This window comes from Rhinichthys klamathensis, unplaced genomic scaffold (genome assembly GCF_029890125.1).
Source record: "Rhinichthys klamathensis goyatoka isolate OS25496 unplaced genomic scaffold, OSU_Roscu_1.1 h1tg000046l_1, whole genome shotgun sequence".
Lineage (NCBI taxonomy): Eukaryota > Metazoa > Chordata > Actinopteri > Cypriniformes > Leuciscidae > Rhinichthys > Rhinichthys klamathensis.
The window spans coordinates 2,627,729-2,648,569 of NW_026606593.1; the positions used below are offsets into that span (position 1 = coordinate 2,627,729).

Consider the following 20,841-nt stretch of genomic DNA (forward strand, 5'->3'; position numbering starts at 1 on the left):
AGGCTTTTAAACTAAATCCCACTAAAAAAAAACATGACTTCAACACCATGGAACGGGAAGTGCTAAAATGCTAATTCTTTTCCAGGTTTCTGCCTGCAAAAATGCGCGATCCCTGGTAGCCTAAACATTGGATATAATTACAAAAACTTGTTCAATAAAAATGAACAATACACCCAAAGTATGGTTATATTGACGTGTTTTCCATTCCTTTTTATTAAAAAAGAAAAAAGGAAACGTATTTTATCTTTTCTATTAACACGTATGCCTAAAGAGAATGCAGATTCAATGTCAAAGAGTTTGGGAATATCCACAGAAAATTTATACACATTAAACATGATATCAAAGTTAAAAATCAAACACTTTAAAACAGAACACATCACGGTTGTTTAAACCAATAATTAAGTTGTGTCTCTTCAGCAAGTTACAGTCAGCACAAACGAACTGCACGCCGGGCATGGCCTTGAGTTTTTTGTCATTCAGAGCAAGTCGGACCACACTCACACACATTTTTAACTGGTGTTTAGTTCTGAAGGGGGGAAAAAGCAACATATTGTAGCCTACCCTTTGCGAGCGATGACTTTTTCAACCACCATCAAATCCAACCTGACCTGCTCTGAATAAAAATCATTATTGTAAGCCTATGAAGGCTTGGGGTAAGGCAGGAACATTTTACGTATTCATTCAAAAACAAAAAGGGAGAAATCCTCCATAGCATGTTTGTCAAACATTTTAAAACAGAGATTGAAAAAGAAATGTGAATTTAAATGACTTAGTCTAAATGAAGCCTGAACTAAAATGAGACAGCACAACTGTTTGTATGGTAAATAAGTTACTTATATCCTGACCTGCTTTGCTCAGATTAGTGAAACACCCTCCAACTGCCCATAAAAAAAATGATATTATTTTGTCAATTGCCTTGCATATAAATGAATGCAAAATTCATATATTTTTATTGGGAACAGTCCATAGTTAATTCGTTTTTTTTTCACCAAGTAATTGCAGAAACGTGTTGAGCAAATCAGCATTCAGAACACATAGTGAAAAAAAAAAAGTTCAATATTTAATAATAGATGGTACGTCCTTACATTTTAGATCTGTGGGCCGTTTAATATGAACTGCTGAAATCAGGTGTCTGACATTAAGACGTCCTCCCCAAAAGAGAAAGCCTATCGAAAGTCCTTTAAATGTTCATCTTAAGAAACAACAAATGCACCGCACACTTACATGAATATAAATATTTGTGGCTGTAATTCTATTTGTCATTTTCGGCAGATAGTTTTACAGGCCCATGCATCTGTCCATGCGCTTAAAAAGTCTCGATCCTGGTATTTGTTCAATGGTGTAGCAGTTTTTTGGGTGAACAGAGGTTAAATTTATAAAAGGACACTAAATAATCAGAATAACAGCATCAAATACAGAAAACACCCAAACATATGGAAAAAAACAACACCCTGAGTCTCAAGGCAACAGGTCTAGTAAAACTATGCAGTCGGAGACATGCCAGCTGTATGGCTCTCAAGATGATGAACGTAAACAAGAGAGATTGACTTTGGTTTGTCATTTTAAAATAAATCGCTTATGCAAAAAAAAAAAAAAAAAAGGGGGCTTATTCTTTTTAGGATTGAGTGGCCATTTGCATCTTCCTGTACATAAGAGAAGCAAACAATTTGACCATGTACGTAGAGTTCTCCATTTTGTCCACTTCTACGAACACATTTAAAGTAGACAATCAAGCAGTTCTCTTGCATTTCCACCATTTTGAGTGGAGTTTTTAGTAACAACAAAGCAAAGACCTCACCACAGGCAAAAGGCTCCTGAAGACTGATTTGCCTGGATAAAAAATCTTAAAAATCACATTTTAAATGTCAGAGGGTTAAAACTGAGGATCATGAGGAATGTTTTTTTGGGTTGAGAACAGCTTTTTTGGCTTCCTCGGGTAACAGTGCGGGATCGGTCAAGATGGAGGTGGTGGTACAGAGCTGTCGTAATGTCTTGAGTACCACTGTAGGATACAGAAAAAACACACAAAGAGAGAAAATGGTGAACATAATACACAGATATACAAGATACTACATCAAAATGAAAAAACAGTCAACAGAATAGAAAGAAGTTTGTGCATTTGAGATCACCAAAACACTATTACTAACATTAGATATTCCTATAATCATTTTACAACCTATAGGCAGTTCCTGCATACCTATTATACCCTTTTTCAAAGTCTTGGTTTTGTTTTTGGGCTCTACTAGAATAGGTTTTCATGCTTGAATGTTCAAAAAACACATTATTTTCCCCATATTCGACATTGTTGCAGCACCTCTCTTCTCAGTCTGTCAGTAACGCCTGTTTAGTTTCTGTCTCTATGGAGTCACTGAGTCGTGTCATTTACAGGACATTCGCTCGGAAGGAAGTTTAGTACAAAAACCAAAACAAGAACGATGGAGAAGGATATGCTGCACAATTTAGGGAAGAAAAAATACAATTAAACTGCAAATTTATGGTTAAAATTGCGATTTAAAATGCTATTTTTAAAACAAACAAATATTAAAGTCTAATGCACATGGCACACAAAATGGAAAACACTGATTGGTTGAATCCTCACAGATTTCCGGGAAACGTGTGTGTCACGTTCTTTAACGGTCCACCTAGAAACAAAGCCATCGTGAAGCCAAACCCCCTCATGGAAGAACAAAGCCATCGTGTTTACAGCTGTGACAATGAGTCTTATCAGGATCAACTAAACGCTGGATTTTCAAAAGTATGTGCGGTTCACAGCACTATTATGTTTTTGAATGAATTGCATGCCAGTCTGTTATTGTGGGGACAGCGACTTTACATTTTTACACCCCTAAACATGACGCTGAACAAAACAAACCATGATTGGTTGCTTGACATGTCGGTCAGACGTCCCAGAGACTATTTATATAGAGACATGCCACTTCATCCATCCTTAATACAACTATATAGGGAAAACCCGTAACGCCAAAGATGGCGGTTGTATGCACATGCCCCGCCCCTCCCGCTGGAAAGCCAATCGTCTGCTTTTAACAGTCAAGCCGGGAAACATTTAAGCCTATCGTCTGGTTTCACTGACAGATGCGCACAGTTGAGGTTTGCGACAGCGCAAAATACGTTACTGTTTGAAAAGGCGGCAGATTTGATATGCAGTGTATGTGTGAGTTGTGTAATATCAGACATCAGAAGTCTCCCGCAGATTGATAGCGGCTCCCTGATGCCCGCAAATTAGTTCAAATCTCCCGGAATCTAGAGCGAGCGAGCAAGAGCTCGCACATACTGTGCTTCAAACTGTGTAGCGCGCGCACGACAGAGGGAGAGAACCCTTGCGCATGCGTAGTAAACGTATAACCTGTGGGGAAAAAGGCCTTTTAAACCTTATTTTGGGGCAAAGTCATCAAACTTTTTCAGCGATTTGTATCATATTTTACTGCTGTTTCTATACAAGCAGTTTTTATGTCCTGGTGACCAGTGACACTGCAGTTCTGACTCTCTGCCCATTCATTTAGATAGGAGCCTGGTCTTGTTAGTCCGAAATAGCTGCCCGGAGGCGTTGCCAAGATGGCGGCCGAGTGGCATGACTTGCCTAAAAGGACTTTGGACGTCCCCTTGGCCAATGAAAGCTGCTATGGAGTCCAGACTTTCTGCCGTCAGTCTTGCGAGACTACTACTGTCCAGTCGAAGAAAAAGTTTACATTTCAATAAAGTGGAACGGTGATCTTACTAGGTCGGAGGACAGGGAGGGCACAATAACGATCCAGCCACTGCATGGTGGAGTCACATAGCTCTGTGTTGTTGGTGGTAGACACCATCCCATTGAAGGACTCAAACAGAGGTTGAATAATGACGCTAAACTGAGAGAGGAGTATTAAAGAAAATAAAGAGTCCAATCCAGTACAAACATTTTGTCTATTCAGTTCAATCTTTTCAGGCTTAAGGATACTATCCAGAATTTCCAGTTCTGAAGAGTTCTGTTCTTCACATAGTCCTCGAACTTCTCCCTCATGTGGTCAAAGCGATGGCGTGTGACGGGAACGCCTGTATCAGGGAGCTGTTCCTGGCACAAGCTGCAATAAATAATGGCCATCTTTTACAGAGAATAAGCAGCTCTACATGCACACATATCTTTACATTGAAATAGCCTGGCTGTGAAGCAGCAGTTTTTCCAAATGTAATGCTTCCAACTAGTTCACATTATTTATTTTTAATGGACACTTACCTTATAGATGTATTAAGCTCCTCAATCTCCTCTCGTAGTCTCTTGGTCTCTTCCTGCATCTGTTGTCTCTCTAGTTGTAGTTTGCCAATGTAATCAACTGTCTTCTGAAGTGTTGCAGCATTACTGATCTGAAAACCCAGACAAGTCACATCACAAGCATGTTATGCTGTTTAAGGGCCAAAATTAAACCGTAATTATTTTTCAATATTAAAGAGGCCATATGATGCTTTTTAATGTTTTCTTTTTCCTTTAGTGTGCAATGTGTCTGTTTGTGCATGTATAAGATCTGCAAAGTTATCAAGCTCATAGTATTTCACATATAAAACGCCTTGATGGAAGTGCAGATTACTACCGCACTTGTCTACGTCACAATGGCCATGTACAAACTGTAAAGTTTCCTTGTGTTCAGCAATTTTAACTAAAGCCCAGTCTACGGAGGCGTTGTGTATTATAAGTGTTTTTGGGGTTGCTGTTTAAGCTTGGCTCGTATTTTAACGTACATTAGAGATGTATCTCTCGTCTTATATCTCTCATCGTACGTCATTAACAACTACTTGTCTGGTTCTGTACACACTGCGTAGAAATTTTGTCACTACCTGCATTTTTTGGTTAATTCAGTTGTAGAATGCAGTTGTCAATCCTGTAAATGACTCAACTGTGTGTGTACAGAACAGGATTAAGCACTAAAAGGTGAATTGCAATAATGTACAGTATGTGAAAAATAATGTGTGTTTTTTTACATTAAAGGGCTAGTTCACCCAAAAATGAAAATTCTGTCAGTAATTACTCACCCTCATGTTGTTCCAACCCCGTAAGACTTTCGTTCGTCTTCGGAACACAAATTTAGATATTTTTGATTAAATCTGAGAGCTGGATCACTCCTCCATAGGCTTCTTAAGGGATCGAAACTGGCCGGCCCAAAAGTTATGAAAGACATCATTAAAATAGTCCGAGTGACTACAGTGGCTCAATCTTAAGTTTATCAAGCGACGAGAATACTTTTTGTGCGCAAAAAAAACCAACAAAAATAACGACTTTATTCCACTATTCATTTCCTTCCCTGTACGGCCGTGAGATTTCACGTAGTGAAACTACGCAAAGCTTCTAGGTTGTACGTCACTCATCACACACATGACCAGCGTCGGCCAATAGTGAGCCTACGTGTGACGTGCAACCAAGAAGCTTTGCGCAATATCACTACGTGAAATATCACGGCCGTACAGAGAAGGAAATGAATAGTTGAATAAAGTCGTTATTTTTGTTTGTTTTTTGCGCACAAAAAGTATTCTCGTCGCTTGATAAACTTAAGGTTGAGCCACTGTAGTCACTCGGACTATTTTAACGATGTCTTTCATAACTTTCATAACAGTTTCGATCCCTTAGAAGCCTATGGAGGAGTGAGACAGCTCTCAGATTTAATCAAAAATATCTTAATTTGTGTTTCGAAGATGAACGAAAGTCTTACGGGGTTGGAACAACATGAGGGAGAGTAATTACTGACAGAGTTTTCATTTTTGGGTGAACTAGCCCTTTAAGCATGCTAACCTATTCTAGCACATCCAAAAAACAAAATAACGACCTTTGAAGAGAACATCATATGGCTTCTTTAAAACACGTTCTCCCATTACAGTTATGCAGAGACAACTTCAAGCAAATTATACGCTTCACAAAAAAAAAAAAAAAAGGTGAATGTGGATTTTGAGAATGAAGTAAGATGAATGCAGATTTACATTTGATTGAGACTTGAGGGTCGGCACAAGATTACACAATGTCTTGAAGCAGACATTTATGGTAAATCGCCTCTTCTGCTCAGCAGATATGTGAGTCACTCTGCGACTCTGTCAAAGCAAAAATTACAAAACAAGACAGACTGAGAAATTGGTAGATATTTCAACATCAAAATTAGTGACAATTACGCTCAATTGGCCAATTAAGAAAGTTGTTAGTCCCGCCCAACACACACAAAAAAGTAAATAATCTTTAAAATTTGCCATTCATTCAATATCAGCAACTTTTTCTACTATGATTTATTGTGCAAATGTTTACATTAGAAAAATTCTGCTTTGAAAATGCATGTAAATGAACCTTTTGTATTTCTGGATACATCGCATCAATGTACAGTTAGACAACATTAGTAGAGTGCAATCTTATGAACCGTACCTTACAGGTTTCATTTTTGCCCATGCCTGCACTGGTGTTGAGAGGTGACTTGGGGCTTGGTACCTGTTCTGGTCCCAATGGTGACCCTTGACCCGAAACACGTCCGTCGTGTGCTAAAGACAAAGGAATAAAAAATAAAAATTGCTCAGAATCCTAAATTACAAACAAAATAATAACAAAAACTTTTAGCGTAAATGGAAATTGGAAGTGACTGGGCTGAATCGAACCTGTACTTGAAGACTGCACAGATGTCTTGCTGTTGGACACATTTGTGGCAGTTTCCTCTTTGGGTACGATTAGTTGGGGAGACTTCTGTGCCTGAGGGAGAATATGAAACCCAGCAGAACCCTGCGAAGTAGTGTGTACATTTTTATTGTAATTTTGGATTGCTTGGGGCCAAAATTAATTATTATTTACTAGGGTTGGGTAGAATTCAAAATTAAGAACTAGCTCCTTTTTCAATTCATGAATCAGAAAAAAGGAATGAACCACAACCCACAGGATGCTGAATTGGAAAGATAGGAAAATTAATTTAGAAATTTAAAAAAAAGAAATTTAAGTCACACTATAGAAAAAATGGGCAAGAAATTCCCAAGAAACTGTTTAAGCACAATATTCTCTCTTCCGTGTACCCATTTTCTATTGAATTAGAAAGTATGTACGGGGCATTAAAAAATATATTTTTTACTTTTATAAAATGTACACCCATTGCTACTTATTATTGCTAGTCAGAGACAAGTGTTATTAGGGTAAGAGAGTTGTATCATTTCATTGAGTGCAAGATGAGTCAATAATGTTTGGTGTGATTTCACGGAAGAGAAATACTATATCTGTGCATGAGTTGATGTTAACTTTTAGGAGCAGACACGGCCTCAGACCAAAACACATACTAACGTTCAAAAGTTTGGGGTCAGTACGTTTTATTTCAAAGAAATGAATACTTTTATATAGCAAGGACGCAAAAAATTGATAAAAAATTCATCAATTTTGTCAATTTTCATCAATTTCAGGATCAAGGAATCCTGCAATTGTTTTATCATCATTATTGTTTAGATTCAAAAACTTTTTTTTTATCTTTTTTTTTTTATCTTACCAAGTCCAAACTTTTGAACAGTAGTGTAGATGTTGTACATGAAATTGTTAGATTTTTTTTTTAGACTGAAAAATGTATAAAAAATGACTAATATAGCCATTACACGTCACATTTCAAATTTGAATTATAATTCTGCATCCTGCTTGCGAACTGAATTAAAATTTAGGAATTTAAAAGATTCTTTAAATCAATCCTGAATGATACACAACCCGTTTATATAGACGATCTATTGTAAAACATGATAGGACATGAAGGGTGGAAATCTTACACAAGGAATACTGGAGGAGGCAATGAAACCAGTGGTGGGGACAACATCAGAGTTGAGAGGGGACGAGGTAACAATGACAGCACGGGCGGGACCTGGGAATGGTTATGATGGGATATGTACATGATGAGAACAATTTCAGCATTGGCAATGCTGTTGATTTTTATCCTACTATCAGTTTTCTGGATGACTTTTGGGGATCCATTGTAGTTGTTGAAGATCCACTAATAGATGAACACTAAAAAGTGTGAAATTGTACCATTGTGGCAGATCAGCAGCTTGTGGAAAGTTTGCAGTAAATGTGTTTTAATTAGAACTGCTAAACAGGTTAAAATATTTAATCAAAATTCATCTTAATTGCCAATATGGAGAGGTTATCTCCATCAATTACTGATAAATGAAAACAGCATAACCAGAGTCCGTCACTGTATGGCACAAAAAAAAAAGAGATAGCCATTTTAACAGTAAAACATTGTAAAATGCAACGGTTAAAAACCTGTTAATTGGTTAACGGTGAGTTCCCTTACTCTCTAAAGTGAAAAACTGATCTAATGAGTCATTTTCATGCAATTTTACAATGAAATGTGGATACATCTACAGTTCTCAGAAGTGAAAAAGAACAAGGCATCTTATAATTTACAGTGAAAAAAAGTAAACTGACATTGATTCCCAGAATTCTGTGCAACGGCTCACATTTGATCGTTGTTCATTGAAATCCTTGTTTCTTCTTAGTTTTGTTCTCAGTTACGTACGTTAGGGTTTTGTTAATCTTATGTTGTTAAATTATTGCATTATTTTAGCGTTGTGTTACCATGATGGAGTTTCGTATTTGTGTGCATGACACCGCACACCTTCTATTTATATATATTAGCATTTACTTTGATTCATGTGGATGTCAGTATATTTTAAAATTAAAAAATAGATTTGAGAATATTAACTCTTTCCCTGCCATTGACAGAATTTCCGTCTTTCAGTGTTTTCACTGTTATACGGTAGGGGGCGCTATGACATCTTCTGAAAGATTACTCAATCTCCTGATCAAAAGACAGGCATAGAAGATGCAGAAACAAGCGATATATGTGTAATAATGCAATCATCAACATTAAACAGCATATAAATCTAAACTGCCTAATGTTATCGTATGAAATGTCGACCCAGGACGAGGTACAGGACTGTGCAACCTTAGACTCGATCTACTTCATCTGTGTTTTGATCATCGTTCTGAATCCGATCCAGACATAGTCTTTGACAAAAATGCTAATTTCTAAGCTTTATGCTCAAAATGTCACTTTTTTTATCCAAGTTTTTTTGTTTATAAGCAGAGGGTCTGCTCTTTCTTTTGATATATTGCATGTTCAGATATTCATACAACTAAATATTCTGGGTGCCATGAAACCTTTGTGAAAATGATCAAAAATGCTGCTTTTTTTGCTAATTTATTATTCCTTTCTATAAATTAAGACTCTACTTCTTACAACCACAGCTGCTGTTTTCTAAAGTTTATGCAAGAGGTTATAAAAATAATATCAAACTGAAAATGTGTTGCTTATTAAATGGTTTATAGAAATATGTAATTGAACAACAGAATATGTTAAATGTGTTGTTATTGGTGGACATGAGTCCATTTTGAGATGTTTTGTGTGTGTTAGTGAGCATGTTTAAAAAAATCTGCTTTGAGGAGAGACACGAACCTGTGAGTATGAGTTGAGATGGCAGTGGATTGGCCGGGACAATCTGTCTCTGTGGGTGTCTGGCCTTTTTGCTAGGAACAGAAGGTGGAACGGATTTGGGCAAGGCGAAGTTGACCGACTGTGAGTTTGGGGAGGCAGAGGTTGATGCCGCAGGCTGTAGAGACTCAAAGCTGGACCTGCGACTGAAGGTAGTGGCAGCATCAGTGGGAGTTACTGTGGAAGGGGCGGAGTGTGTTATTACAGAAGGAGATGGGATGTTTGTGTCGGGCTGAGGGACTGTAGTGTCTGTAGAAACACCTCCTGGTGGGAGAGGTGGAGCTGGTGGTGGCAGGAGAGATGGGACGGAGGGGGTCACTTGCTCTGTGTAAAGAGGCACGTAGGCTTGTTGGTAGGACGGGCCAGCAGCATTACCGTTGTCCTGGTTGGCGACTGCGAGATGGCTGGGCAGTGGAGTAGACGGGATGAGGCGGTAGTCCAGTGGCAGAGAGGGAAGCTCTGAGGAGAGCGGCATGGATGACAGCAAGGGATTCTAGCAAACAACAGGTATCAATATCAGCACAATGCATACTCTTTTCTGCCTTTGCTTTGTTCATATCATAGTTTGAGAAAAACAAGTAAATATTTGCAATATTTTTGCTATTACTTTGCAAATGTGGTATAAGATATAATGGTAACACTTTACAATAAGGTTCATTAGTTAACATTAGTTAACTAGATTAGTTAGCATGAACTAATTATGAACAGCACTTATACAGCATTTATTAATCTTTGTAAATGTTCATTTCAATATTTACTAATACTTTATTAAAATCTTGTTAACATTAGTTAATGCGCTGTGAACTAACATGAACAAACAATGAACAGCTTTATTTTTATTAACTAACATCAATGAAGATTAACAAATACAGTAACAAATGTATTGCTCATGGTTAGTTCATGTTAGTTAATACATTAACTAATGTTAACTAATGGACCTTATTGTAAAGTGTTACCGATATAATACATTAACACTCATTAAAGCTACAAGAGCAGTGAGTGGTTTCTTCATTTTTAGTAATTATAGTTGTTTTAATTAAAATTAACAACACAAAGTCAGCCATAGGTATTTGCGGCATTCTGCAAACTGCCAGACCTGATACATATATCTAATATTTTGACATGCGTTTGTGCAAAACCAGATAATCCATGTTATTTCAGATTGACCTGAGAGTGTTCCAGAGCTTGCTGACCTTTCATACCTAGGAGCTAACCTGGTCAATGTAAAACACTTTTAATATTTGACTTAGTTAGTCATTTGATTAGTGCAAAATATAAATCCTAATTTATGTACGTTTATATATAGTTCAATTTAAGATTGCAGTAAAATAGTAGCCTGGGAAAACCCAGACAACTTCTGGCAAATTTAGATTTGCTCTGAAAGTTAGTCTGGCAAAGAGCTCATTCAAGCCCATTTCCAATCCGTCGAAATCGAGGCACCAATCAGAAACGTTGGGGCGGGCTTTACACGATGACGACAGCGCTGGGATTTTGAAGCAGATTTTGTAGCCTACATTACAAAGATGGATGCCGCCGTCGAACATCACTCGTTCGAATCAGCTATCGCGTCTGTTTTAAGCCATTTGAACGTTTCCTTTTAGTTAAAAACCGAGCAAAGAACAACACTCGGAGATGTTTCTCCGCCGCTCTGCATACGTCATCTCCTTCATCGCTCTGATTGGGTTTAGGTCTATCCGCGACGTCCGTTGGTGACGCCCCTCTGGAAATGATTTGTCTATGACGCTTTGCCAGACCATAACTCAGTTACAACTGAGAATGGTCTGGTTTTAACCAGGCTAGTAAAATAGTGTTTTGAGTTCATAACATAGTATTGTGCAAGGAACAGCACAAAAATAAGTCATCAATCGATAATCTGCCTCTGTAATCATAATTTGTGTGAAAAGGAATAAAAGTTGTTTTTTACTGACACTAGTGTCTATTTCAGCTGGAAACTGCTGTAAAATTGTATGTACAGTACTGGTTCCTTTTTAAAGTTTTGCAAAAATGTAGATGGGGGCAGTTTTTTTTTAATCAGTGTTGGGTTTAATGCACTTTTTATTTGAACAATGGCTTTCTAAGACTGTGCCAGTATGCTAATTTTAAGGCCTCTTTCCCAAGCATGACAGTGTTACAGATATCAGTTCAGTTCAGTTTAGTGTCTACAATTTAAACAAATCATGTGTGTAATCTCTGAAAATTATAAAAGTCCTCCCTATAAAATGTTTTAGTAAGAAATATACAGTTTTGGTCAGTTGTGGCAGAATCTGTGCAATGTTAATAATTGTAACAAAATAAGAAGGATAATAAAAAAATTAGTACAGTACATGAATAAGCTATTTTAAAGCCATAAATCCCATCCCTGCTGTCAACTGTAACCCATTGTGTCTTATCATAGTATGCACATTTACACAGTTCAGTTATGCATACTAATCTTTAATGATTCTAATGGGTTACAAAGACACTGTAGAGTTTCGTAATTCACATGAAGCAACTGTGCATCTGCTGTGGAGGAAAGGAAGTGCATACAAAACAGGAAGAACTTAAAGCACTACCAATCTGCGTTGCATGTTGAGGATGGTTACCTGTGTTTGGGAGCTGCTGCTGGTTAAGGGAGTGACTGGTGGGGAAGTTTGGGAAGTGAAGGGGAAGGCTTGCGGACGCAGGGTGTGAAACAAATCTAGTTGGGAACACAAAAAAGACTTTTGATCCAGTGAGTTACCTTTACAACTACTCTGACAGATTGAGTGAATTTGTAGGAAATTAATTGATGAAGAATGTTCCACAAAACTGTTTGATTGATTCATGAATTCAAAATTAACTCGAAAATTAAAAATTTAGTCACAAAATCAGTTGCCAGTAGATGTTAGGACTTGGTTGACTATTGATTTCTCAATTTTAAGTTAAATGAATCGTGATTTAATAACATTAATTACAAAAAGCTTTGTGCTTTGCTACTATTAATATGAAACAAAGTCAATTTAATGACAAAATTCAAACAATAAATACCATTTTGGCATAATGTGGCGTGACAGATCTCTGTAGTGCTTCAGTTCAAGCGGCACGTAAACCGATCATCTCTTCCTCTTTGCTACTAGTTATAGCATGAAATAAATATGAATCAGAATGTATGTTGAAAGATACAGTGCAGCTTACGGAAATGTATCATGTCTCATGTAAACGCTCAGCCAGTGTTTCAACGTCAATAAAACAGCTTATAACTACATGTCATGTAACATTACATTTAAGAGCCATTAAATGTCCAATTGTCCATAGCTTGATAGTTAGCTAGACACATTAACTCTAGAGAGGAGTAGTTGGTAAATATATGTACTATATTACATAATCATATTTTTACTTAAACCTGTTCTTCAATATTTAATTTATGTTTTGACTAAATACGTAATTTTTTTTAGACAGACACTTATGTTTATATTTCAAAAAACGAATTGGAGCAGATGAGTAATTGTCTCATTACAAATGTTTTTAACAAAGTTAGTATCATAAAAATTGCCTTATGTGGAATTTAAATGTCTGTAAACAAATCAGTTGTTCATTTTAACAGTTGATATTATAGTAATTTTCCAACTGACAGCAACAGCCACGTTTCGGAAGTAAAAACTTTTCTCCTTCTTTATAAACCTTTAAAGACAACTTTACTGTGGGTTACGAGGTTGTCAATCGATAGTATTTGCAGTTACACTTTATTTTAAGGTGACTTAATTACATTGTACTTACTCAAATAAGTAATATGTAATAACTACATGTACTTACTATAGAGTTACTGTTAGGGTTAGGTTTAGTTACTTGCAATTATTCATAATTTACTGTTATTACCGAACATGTCGTAACGTGTAACTACTTCCCCTTAAAATAAAGTGTTACCGTATTTGCTTCTGTTGAAGCCGTCGGCGCACATTATTTCAACTTAGTTTTAAAATATTCGTGCTTAAAAACTACATTAACCATGACGCTGTACAGAAAATTCCACCAATCAGAGAGTCGAAGCAAGAAATACGTGTCAAAAGATCTCTTTAGCTCCGCCCACTCCCATTAAGCACAGCGAATGACGTAATCAAGTCGGGTCTCCCTACTGTCAAAATACTTAATTATTTGAATATACAGCATATTTTGCAATAAACTTAAAACATATTGTTTTTACATATATAATAAACATTTTTAAATAAATAGTTTTTTATGTCTCCATCGTTTTTAATTTGATTATTCTGTTCGCAATGCTTCATGGGATTGTAGTTCTTTCCATCGCTAAAGCTGTTAAGTACAGTCTTGTAGCTTTGTGTTTTTTTATCCGATTTTCCAAAACTTTTTTTTGCTTCAAATCAAAATTTGCAATGTTGTAATTCACCTTGTAGATGGTTGGCTTGGTTCATAACTTATAACACTTTAATGAAGTGTTTTTGAAATCCCCATGGGAGAAACGAATGGAAAAAATACTTCCGGAACCAACGATGCTGAAAAAGTCGGCAGGCACTGTTGCAGTTTACGACATTATTTGAGAGAGATATTCATTGAGAAAAATTGACATAACTGTACATGATAAACATCCAAATTAAATCTAAACGAGATTGAGATTGGAATTGAATTGCTAGCTAATGAATCGAAATCGATATGTGAAATTTGTGTCAATACCCAGCCCTAGTAGATGTAAGGCCAAATCTGCACAAACAACATTTCTTCATCAACTAGCCATTGTGTCAACAAGTCAATCGTTAATCCGCAAGTTAACAAGAGGAATTGTTCTCGCTCACACCTTGCAGAGGCTCAAAAGTGTCCATGAAGTCCAGGTTGGGCTGCAGTGGGATGAGGCCTGGCTGGATCATATCTGCATTGCCTGCATGGGCTAAGAAGACAGGAGGGGGCGTGTCAGTTCATCTTCCTCAAGAATAAATGTGTAAACAATGCTGACTTGACTTATTTCTCACCAATCTCCCTTGGATTGGGCCATGCTACAGGTTGATGAGAGGCCAGTGTGGAAAAGAGTGTGTCTGAGAATTCAGACATGAGCACGTCCATGTCAAAAAGGGAGTCCATCTCCATTGGAACGGGTGAATCACGACTCTTGCGGGACCTACGACGACCTCCCGCACTGACATCCTCATCCTGGCAGAAGAGGACACGGTAGGTGTCTGGCCACACTTCCCCAAAGAGCGAAAACTGTTCCTCCGCACCCTTTGGGAGGTCAAAATGCAACAAGCAGGCCAGGTCAACAGACACACTCGAGGTTCATGCAGAGCAAAATGCATCAGGCATCAAGAATGTGTGTATTAGCAGCACATGCACTACCAGTCAAAAGTTAGAGGACACAACTGACTTTGTGTCTCTTGTGATCTTTAAAAGCATTTTGATCAAAACCAGGGGGTTCCCAAAATATTTCTGTCAGCCGTAGTCATAAACTATATACTTGAAGTACTCCCTGACATTTTAAGTTAATATTTCAAGGACACATTTGCATGTTAATGGTTCATCCAGTTATTGGCAAATGTTTTTTCATGCATCACTACAGGCTTAAACAGATTTTGGAATTGACATTTGGCTATAAAATAAAACCGACTTCATTCCAGTCATCAAAAGCCAGCCAACCCTTCATGTTCTTGCACTGAGACCTGAACACACAGCCAACTTAACCAACCTTCTCACATCTACATGTATCTAAATACTACTATACGACGTCTGTGCTCCACTGCTAAACTTCAGTCTTGACCACATTTGTCCAGGACTAGTCTCGCGTAGCCAGACCTTCAGACTGACGCCTGAAGGTCTGGAATTCATAGCAGCTTTCTTTGGCCAAGGCCCGCCCATAAGGCCGTTTGACCGACATGTAAAACAACCAATTACAGATCGTTTCGTTCAGCGTCACGTTTCGGGGCGTGGAAATGTCCCCACAACAACAGACCACCGGCGTGCAACAAGTCAGTCAGCATAGAAAATCAAAGAAGGAGAAGAAAACTTCAAGAGTCTATGCCGTGAACCTCGCATACTTTTGAGAATCCTACGTTTAGCTGATCTTGATAAATGCTCATTGTCACTCATGTAAACACAACAGTTCTTCTTCCGCAATCACACGTCTGCGCTTTGTTTCCCGGCGGACCGAAAATAAACGCGACACTCGCACCCCCCGGAAATCCGATAGAATTCAACCAATCAGATGACGACTTCGACATTCCTGAAGTGTTTCCAGTTAAGTGTACCATATGCATCAGACGTTTAGCCAACGATCCGTGGGCGTGACGTCTGAGGCTGAGACTAGTCCAGGACCAACAGCAAGAATCCAAGACACTCAACAAGGAGTCACAAATTAACTTTGCTCACAAAACTTTTGTGACTGAAATAATATGACGTGGGAGCAAAACTTTTTTGCAAGAGAATGCAAAAGTTTTGTGAGTGAACGCAAAAGCATTGAATTTTAAATTTGCCTCCCATCTCATATTTTATTTCCATCACCGTGTCCCATAAGTGGCTTCGGACTAAACTACATATATATATATATATATATATATATAAATAAAAACAGCTAATTGAATGTGAACTGCTGTCTTTCAATAGATTTCAACAAAAATGTATTTGATCCGTTTGAACCAAGATTCATAACTGAAAATTAGTCTTTGCAAAAACTCTGAAATGCATGGACTATTAAAATCTGATGTGATGTTAAGACAGGCAGATCAATTAATTACAAATGAACAACAAAGTTTGTGTAACAAATAACAGAAAACCACTGCACGCATATACACACTTTTTACTTAGATGCAAAATGAATTGAAAGCAAAGCTTTATCAACAATAGTGGAGAACATTCTAGAAATTACCTTGAGAAGGCTGGACAGGTCTTCATCCTTGTGCTTCTGTAACTATAAACTCCAATTTGTGAGTGCTATTAAAGAAATCTTATTAATTGGTGTACCGTATTTATGTTGTAAATATAGACATTTATAAATAACATCCGAGTTACACAGTACTGTAAGTTAGATCAATGTAAGGGGAAAATAAACATACTCTTTTCTTAAAATATGTTCTCCATTTATGATATTCCCTGATGACGATTTCAATTCTCCTTTTCCAGTACTTGCCTTCTGTTGCTATTGCCTAGGAGGACAGAAGAACATGGTACCAAGAGAAAGTGATCTAACAAATAACAGTTTTTTAGGCCTTCAAGTCTAAAATATCTGTACAGTCAAATGACACTCCAAACATGCTCACCTCTGTTGGTCGATGTACTCCCGAATCCATATTGCCATCCAAAGGTGTGACAAAATGGCAAACAGGGTTCTGTCTCTTCTCTACATCTTCAGGAAAGACAGGCATTGCAGACAGAAATCAACAAACTCCTGTGTTTTCACATTTCTAAGCAGTATTCGCGTTTCATTATTAATCTTACATTGCATATACCAGGCTCTCCAAATAGCATTGTTGAGGCGAATCTTGTCCCTCCACAGCAGCTTGAGGCCCTTGAAGTTCTTCCATTTTGGTGACACCAACCTTCCACTGTGGACACAGAATACATGTGTTTGTCAGATCATATCATGACATTTTGGGAGGTGATTAATTGTGACACAAATAGTTGCAATGAACCACTTAATTGCCTTTTTTGTTCATGTCACTTACAGTCTAAGCTTGATGCACATTATAGATATTTCACGGTCAGAGATAGAATTAGACTAAATATTTTAAATATTTTGCTTTTGTATCCACTTTACTCCACTATTCACACCTCTTTTATTGGAACTATCAACCTGAATTGTACAGTAATATTTATTATCAGGTGGCCTTAACTACTATGTACTAAGAAGACTATGAATTTACAGTGTAATTACATATTCTGAAAAAATCCAATATTTACCGCTAATGAGTTTGAGGTATGGTTAGGTTTAGGAGTAAAGGCAGGGTTGGGATTATAGGGGTTAGTGTTTTGGTAATGGTTGGGTTACGGTTAGGGGTAAAGTTAACAACAGATGTTAATCAAATGCAAGTACTTTAAATATTATTACAATGCACCAAAATGTATGTACATAAGTAAATTGAGTCAAACAATTAAGGCCACGCCCACTTTATATAAAGTGTGACCATTATTATATTGGTTGGTGTTGCTGTCATGCATACTACAATACTGTGGATGGAAATATAAAAAATATTTCTTCATGCATCTCTAGCTATGTTTCCATCCACACGTTTTTATCCGCATTAAGTGATATTGAATGAAAAATGCCTTATGGAAACAGTAAAATTCGATTGAATTTCACGAATATCGACTCAAATGAAATGCGTTCGGTCTCATCGGATTTTATCTTGATCGACATCCGGCTTATGCGATAAACGCGGATGGAAACGTTATTATGGTGCGATCCATTTTGCCTAGTAAAACTTTGTTCGCAAATGTTGGCTTGAATGTTGTGCAATTCGGTGATAAAATGAATGGAAACACCTTAACATGTCTCAAATCAATTTGATATACCAATTTGATCGCAAAACAGCGTGTGACGTCATTACGCACAGGTTTTTATCCGCTTTAAAGCCGTTTGATGGAAACACACTTTCACCAGCTTTATTCGCATGAGGGTTTTTTTTTTTTACCGAAATTCATATATAATTCGATTGACAAGTGGATGGAAACTTGGCTATTGTGGTCTGACTTATAAAAGGCCAAAAATGTTGCCATTGCCATTATGCTAATATTTAAATAAAACAAAACCGGGGCGTTTTTCTCCATTTTCAATTGATTATCATCATATAGCCTTTACATATAACTCAAATGTGACTAATCTGAAACACTTGCAGCTGGAGTAAAGTTGAAGATAATACTCATGAGAGGATCGTATTGCATTGTTGTGGTCATAATACCACCTAAGGGAGCAGTCATTTTAAATAATGAAATGATCTGTTGTCAATTATTCCTTTTTAAACCAACAGATCACTTTGGAATATGGCTGTACAGGCAAAATGTTTCAAACTTGTATAAAACATTTAAAAGAAACTCTAATTGAAAAATAAAATCACAAATACAATGATGGTTGTTTTGCCTTCTTTCTAGGCATAATTTATTCACAAGCACAATAATAATTATATATTCCATGCTGCCCATGTGAAGTTGTTTAGTCAATGTCTTGATTGAGCAATAAAGTAAATAAGTAACACTTGTTTTGGAAGTGTAGCATATAACCAGGCAAGGGAAAAAACCTGATATGGTCCAGGCAACTATATGCACGCCAAGTAATTCAGACAAAACTACACAAGAGCAAGATCTGAATAAGATAGCAGGATCATATGATTTCCACAAGGCGGAACAAAATTGTGAAATGTGGGTTTGAATTGCGAAATTCTAATTTGAAGACGGAAATCTCAATTTAAATGTGACCCTTTGACTTGTACGGATGCCAGTGAATGCAAAATTGAATGAAAACAAGCGTTTGTTGTTGGATTGAGATAAACATGCTTGGTAATAAAACAACCACCACCAACACAAATGCTAAAAAAGGATATTTAGGACAGAACCATTTCTGAGGATTTGTAAAGTGACTGTTAAAACTAGACTGTTTTGCTATCATACTAAATTCAATAGCACAACAGATACAGGCATTGTCCACATAACATGAAAATCCTAAACAAGAACACATTTCCACAAACTTTCTAATCTTCAGTAGAAAGCATCATAAAACAGTGCTTTAATGCGTTTACTGTGCGCTTGTCAACTTTTTTGTTATTTTGTCTTGTGTACTATATGCAAACGTCTGTTATGTGAAACAGCTTATACAGGGAAGAACTAAAAAAATGACATGCAATTTTTATGATCCCTCGGATAAAATAACATTCTGCAAGATGTGTGTGTGTCCATATTATGTGCCAGCTAAAAAAAATATTCTGTCATCATTTACTCTCAACATTACTGTTGTACAATTCTTTGTTCATTATCGGAACACACAAGGGGATTTTGTCCAATTTTGAGATACAGTACCGGTCAAAAGTTTGGAAATATTACTATTTTTAATGTTTTTTAATATATATATATATATATATGCTAGTATGTGTGTGCATATATATATGTGTGTGTGTGTGTGTGTGTGTGCATGTGTATGTATATATATATATATGTGTGTGTGTGTATACACACCAAAAATAATTTAAATTCAGAAATTAAAAACATGTTTATAATATTAATTTATAGTGCATTTCTGAATGAACAGATCTGAAAATGAGTCTTGTATTTGTATAGACAGCTCTACACATTTACTACTAAAATGCTAAAGTTTTGACTATCTGTGTGTAGTAGGTTGCTAAGATTGGAAGGTGGAAATATGCAACACTTCCTCACAAAAGTGGCGTCTAATTTTGTAAACAGGTTCACTTAGAATTATAGTCTATATGTCATGCCTAAAGTCAGTGTTGATGAGTTTTATCCAAACTAAAAGTAGCAACCCTTAATAGGCTAATACAATTTTATTTGTGCCAAACAAAAAACCTAGGAATTGTCGGCTGTTAAACACCCTGCTAAAACACAAACACCTCGGGGAAATTAAATGCCAAGCCGTACTAGTTTCTCTACAAGTTTTTGGCCCAGCTAGCAGTGCGCTAACATATTCACAGGAATAATGGAATAACATTTAATGTGGCCCTACTAAAGTCTTCGCACAAACAGGTAGTAAATCGCTCTTTTGTTCACTAATAAACCCACCTGTATGCAAGGGTCATGCACTCGAAGAGCTTCGTCAGGGAGGCATCAATAGAGAGATGCGACGTGCTAGTCTTCCCGAAATGATACGTCTGGCAGGTTTGTTTATTCACAGTGTCGAAATCGTAACCTTTCTTTGGGGGGTGATCGGTATGAGGAGAAGACACCATAAAATGACCACTATGGATGATCTGTGACTCGCGTGCATCAGGTTTCTTTAACGAAATAGTCGATTCCTCTGCGTCAGAGTCGTCGTCCTGCTCTTGCTTGGGAGCCCTCCGGTATTGCCGTGTATCTCGAGTTGCCATATTAAAAGACTTTTGCTAGAATTGTTGCACTGGCGATACTTCACATTATGCCACGGTTTTCGTCCATTGCTACTGTATTGCTTTATATAGTTGTAGAATCTATTTAGATGCCCAAACTTTGCCGCTCGCCCTCAATATTAGCATATTAGCATGCATGCTATCACTTGTAACTTGAAGGGATTCGGTGGTGAACTGAACTCTAGACGGTCGTCGTTGCGTTGCGATTGGTTGACTAGAAAGCACACCCACTAACGCTGGGAAACACAATGCGGGCTGCAACTGTGCAAGTCAGTCAAAATCTGGTCAAAACATATTCCCTCGGTTTCATAGACACGCTTTAAAGCGATAGTTCACCCAAAAATTACAATTCTGTCATTGAT

The 20,841-nt window shown here is 37.2% G+C and overlaps 1 protein-coding gene across 2 annotated transcripts; it reads right to left on the bottom strand.

Moving 5' to 3' along the window:
* Positions 1-1,623: 1,623 nt before the first annotated feature.
* Positions 1,624-20,678, bottom strand: mlxip (MLX interacting protein). 2 transcript variants are annotated; one of them, XM_056247362.1, is made up of 17 exons: positions 20,157-20,678; positions 16,869-16,975; positions 16,691-16,776; positions 16,487-16,576; positions 16,300-16,341; positions 14,417-14,594; positions 14,245-14,334; positions 12,059-12,153; positions 9,441-9,969; positions 7,753-7,844; positions 6,619-6,739; positions 6,392-6,504; positions 5,962-6,069; positions 4,232-4,359; positions 3,956-4,079; positions 3,737-3,866; positions 1,624-2,002 (listed from the first exon to the last, which is right to left on the bottom strand). In XM_056247362.1, exons 1-17 carry the CDS (start codon positions 20,459-20,461, stop codon positions 1,887-1,889), a joined length of 2,454 nt encoding a protein of 817 aa, XP_056103337.1. In that variant the 5' UTR covers positions 20,462-20,678; the 3' UTR covers positions 1,624-1,886. The 2 variants fall into 2 exon arrangements, with proteins under 2 accessions (XP_056103337.1, XP_056103336.1); XM_056247361.1 differs by having other exon boundaries at positions 14,417-14,663; positions 20,157-20,677.
* Positions 20,679-20,841: the final 163 nt, after the last annotated feature.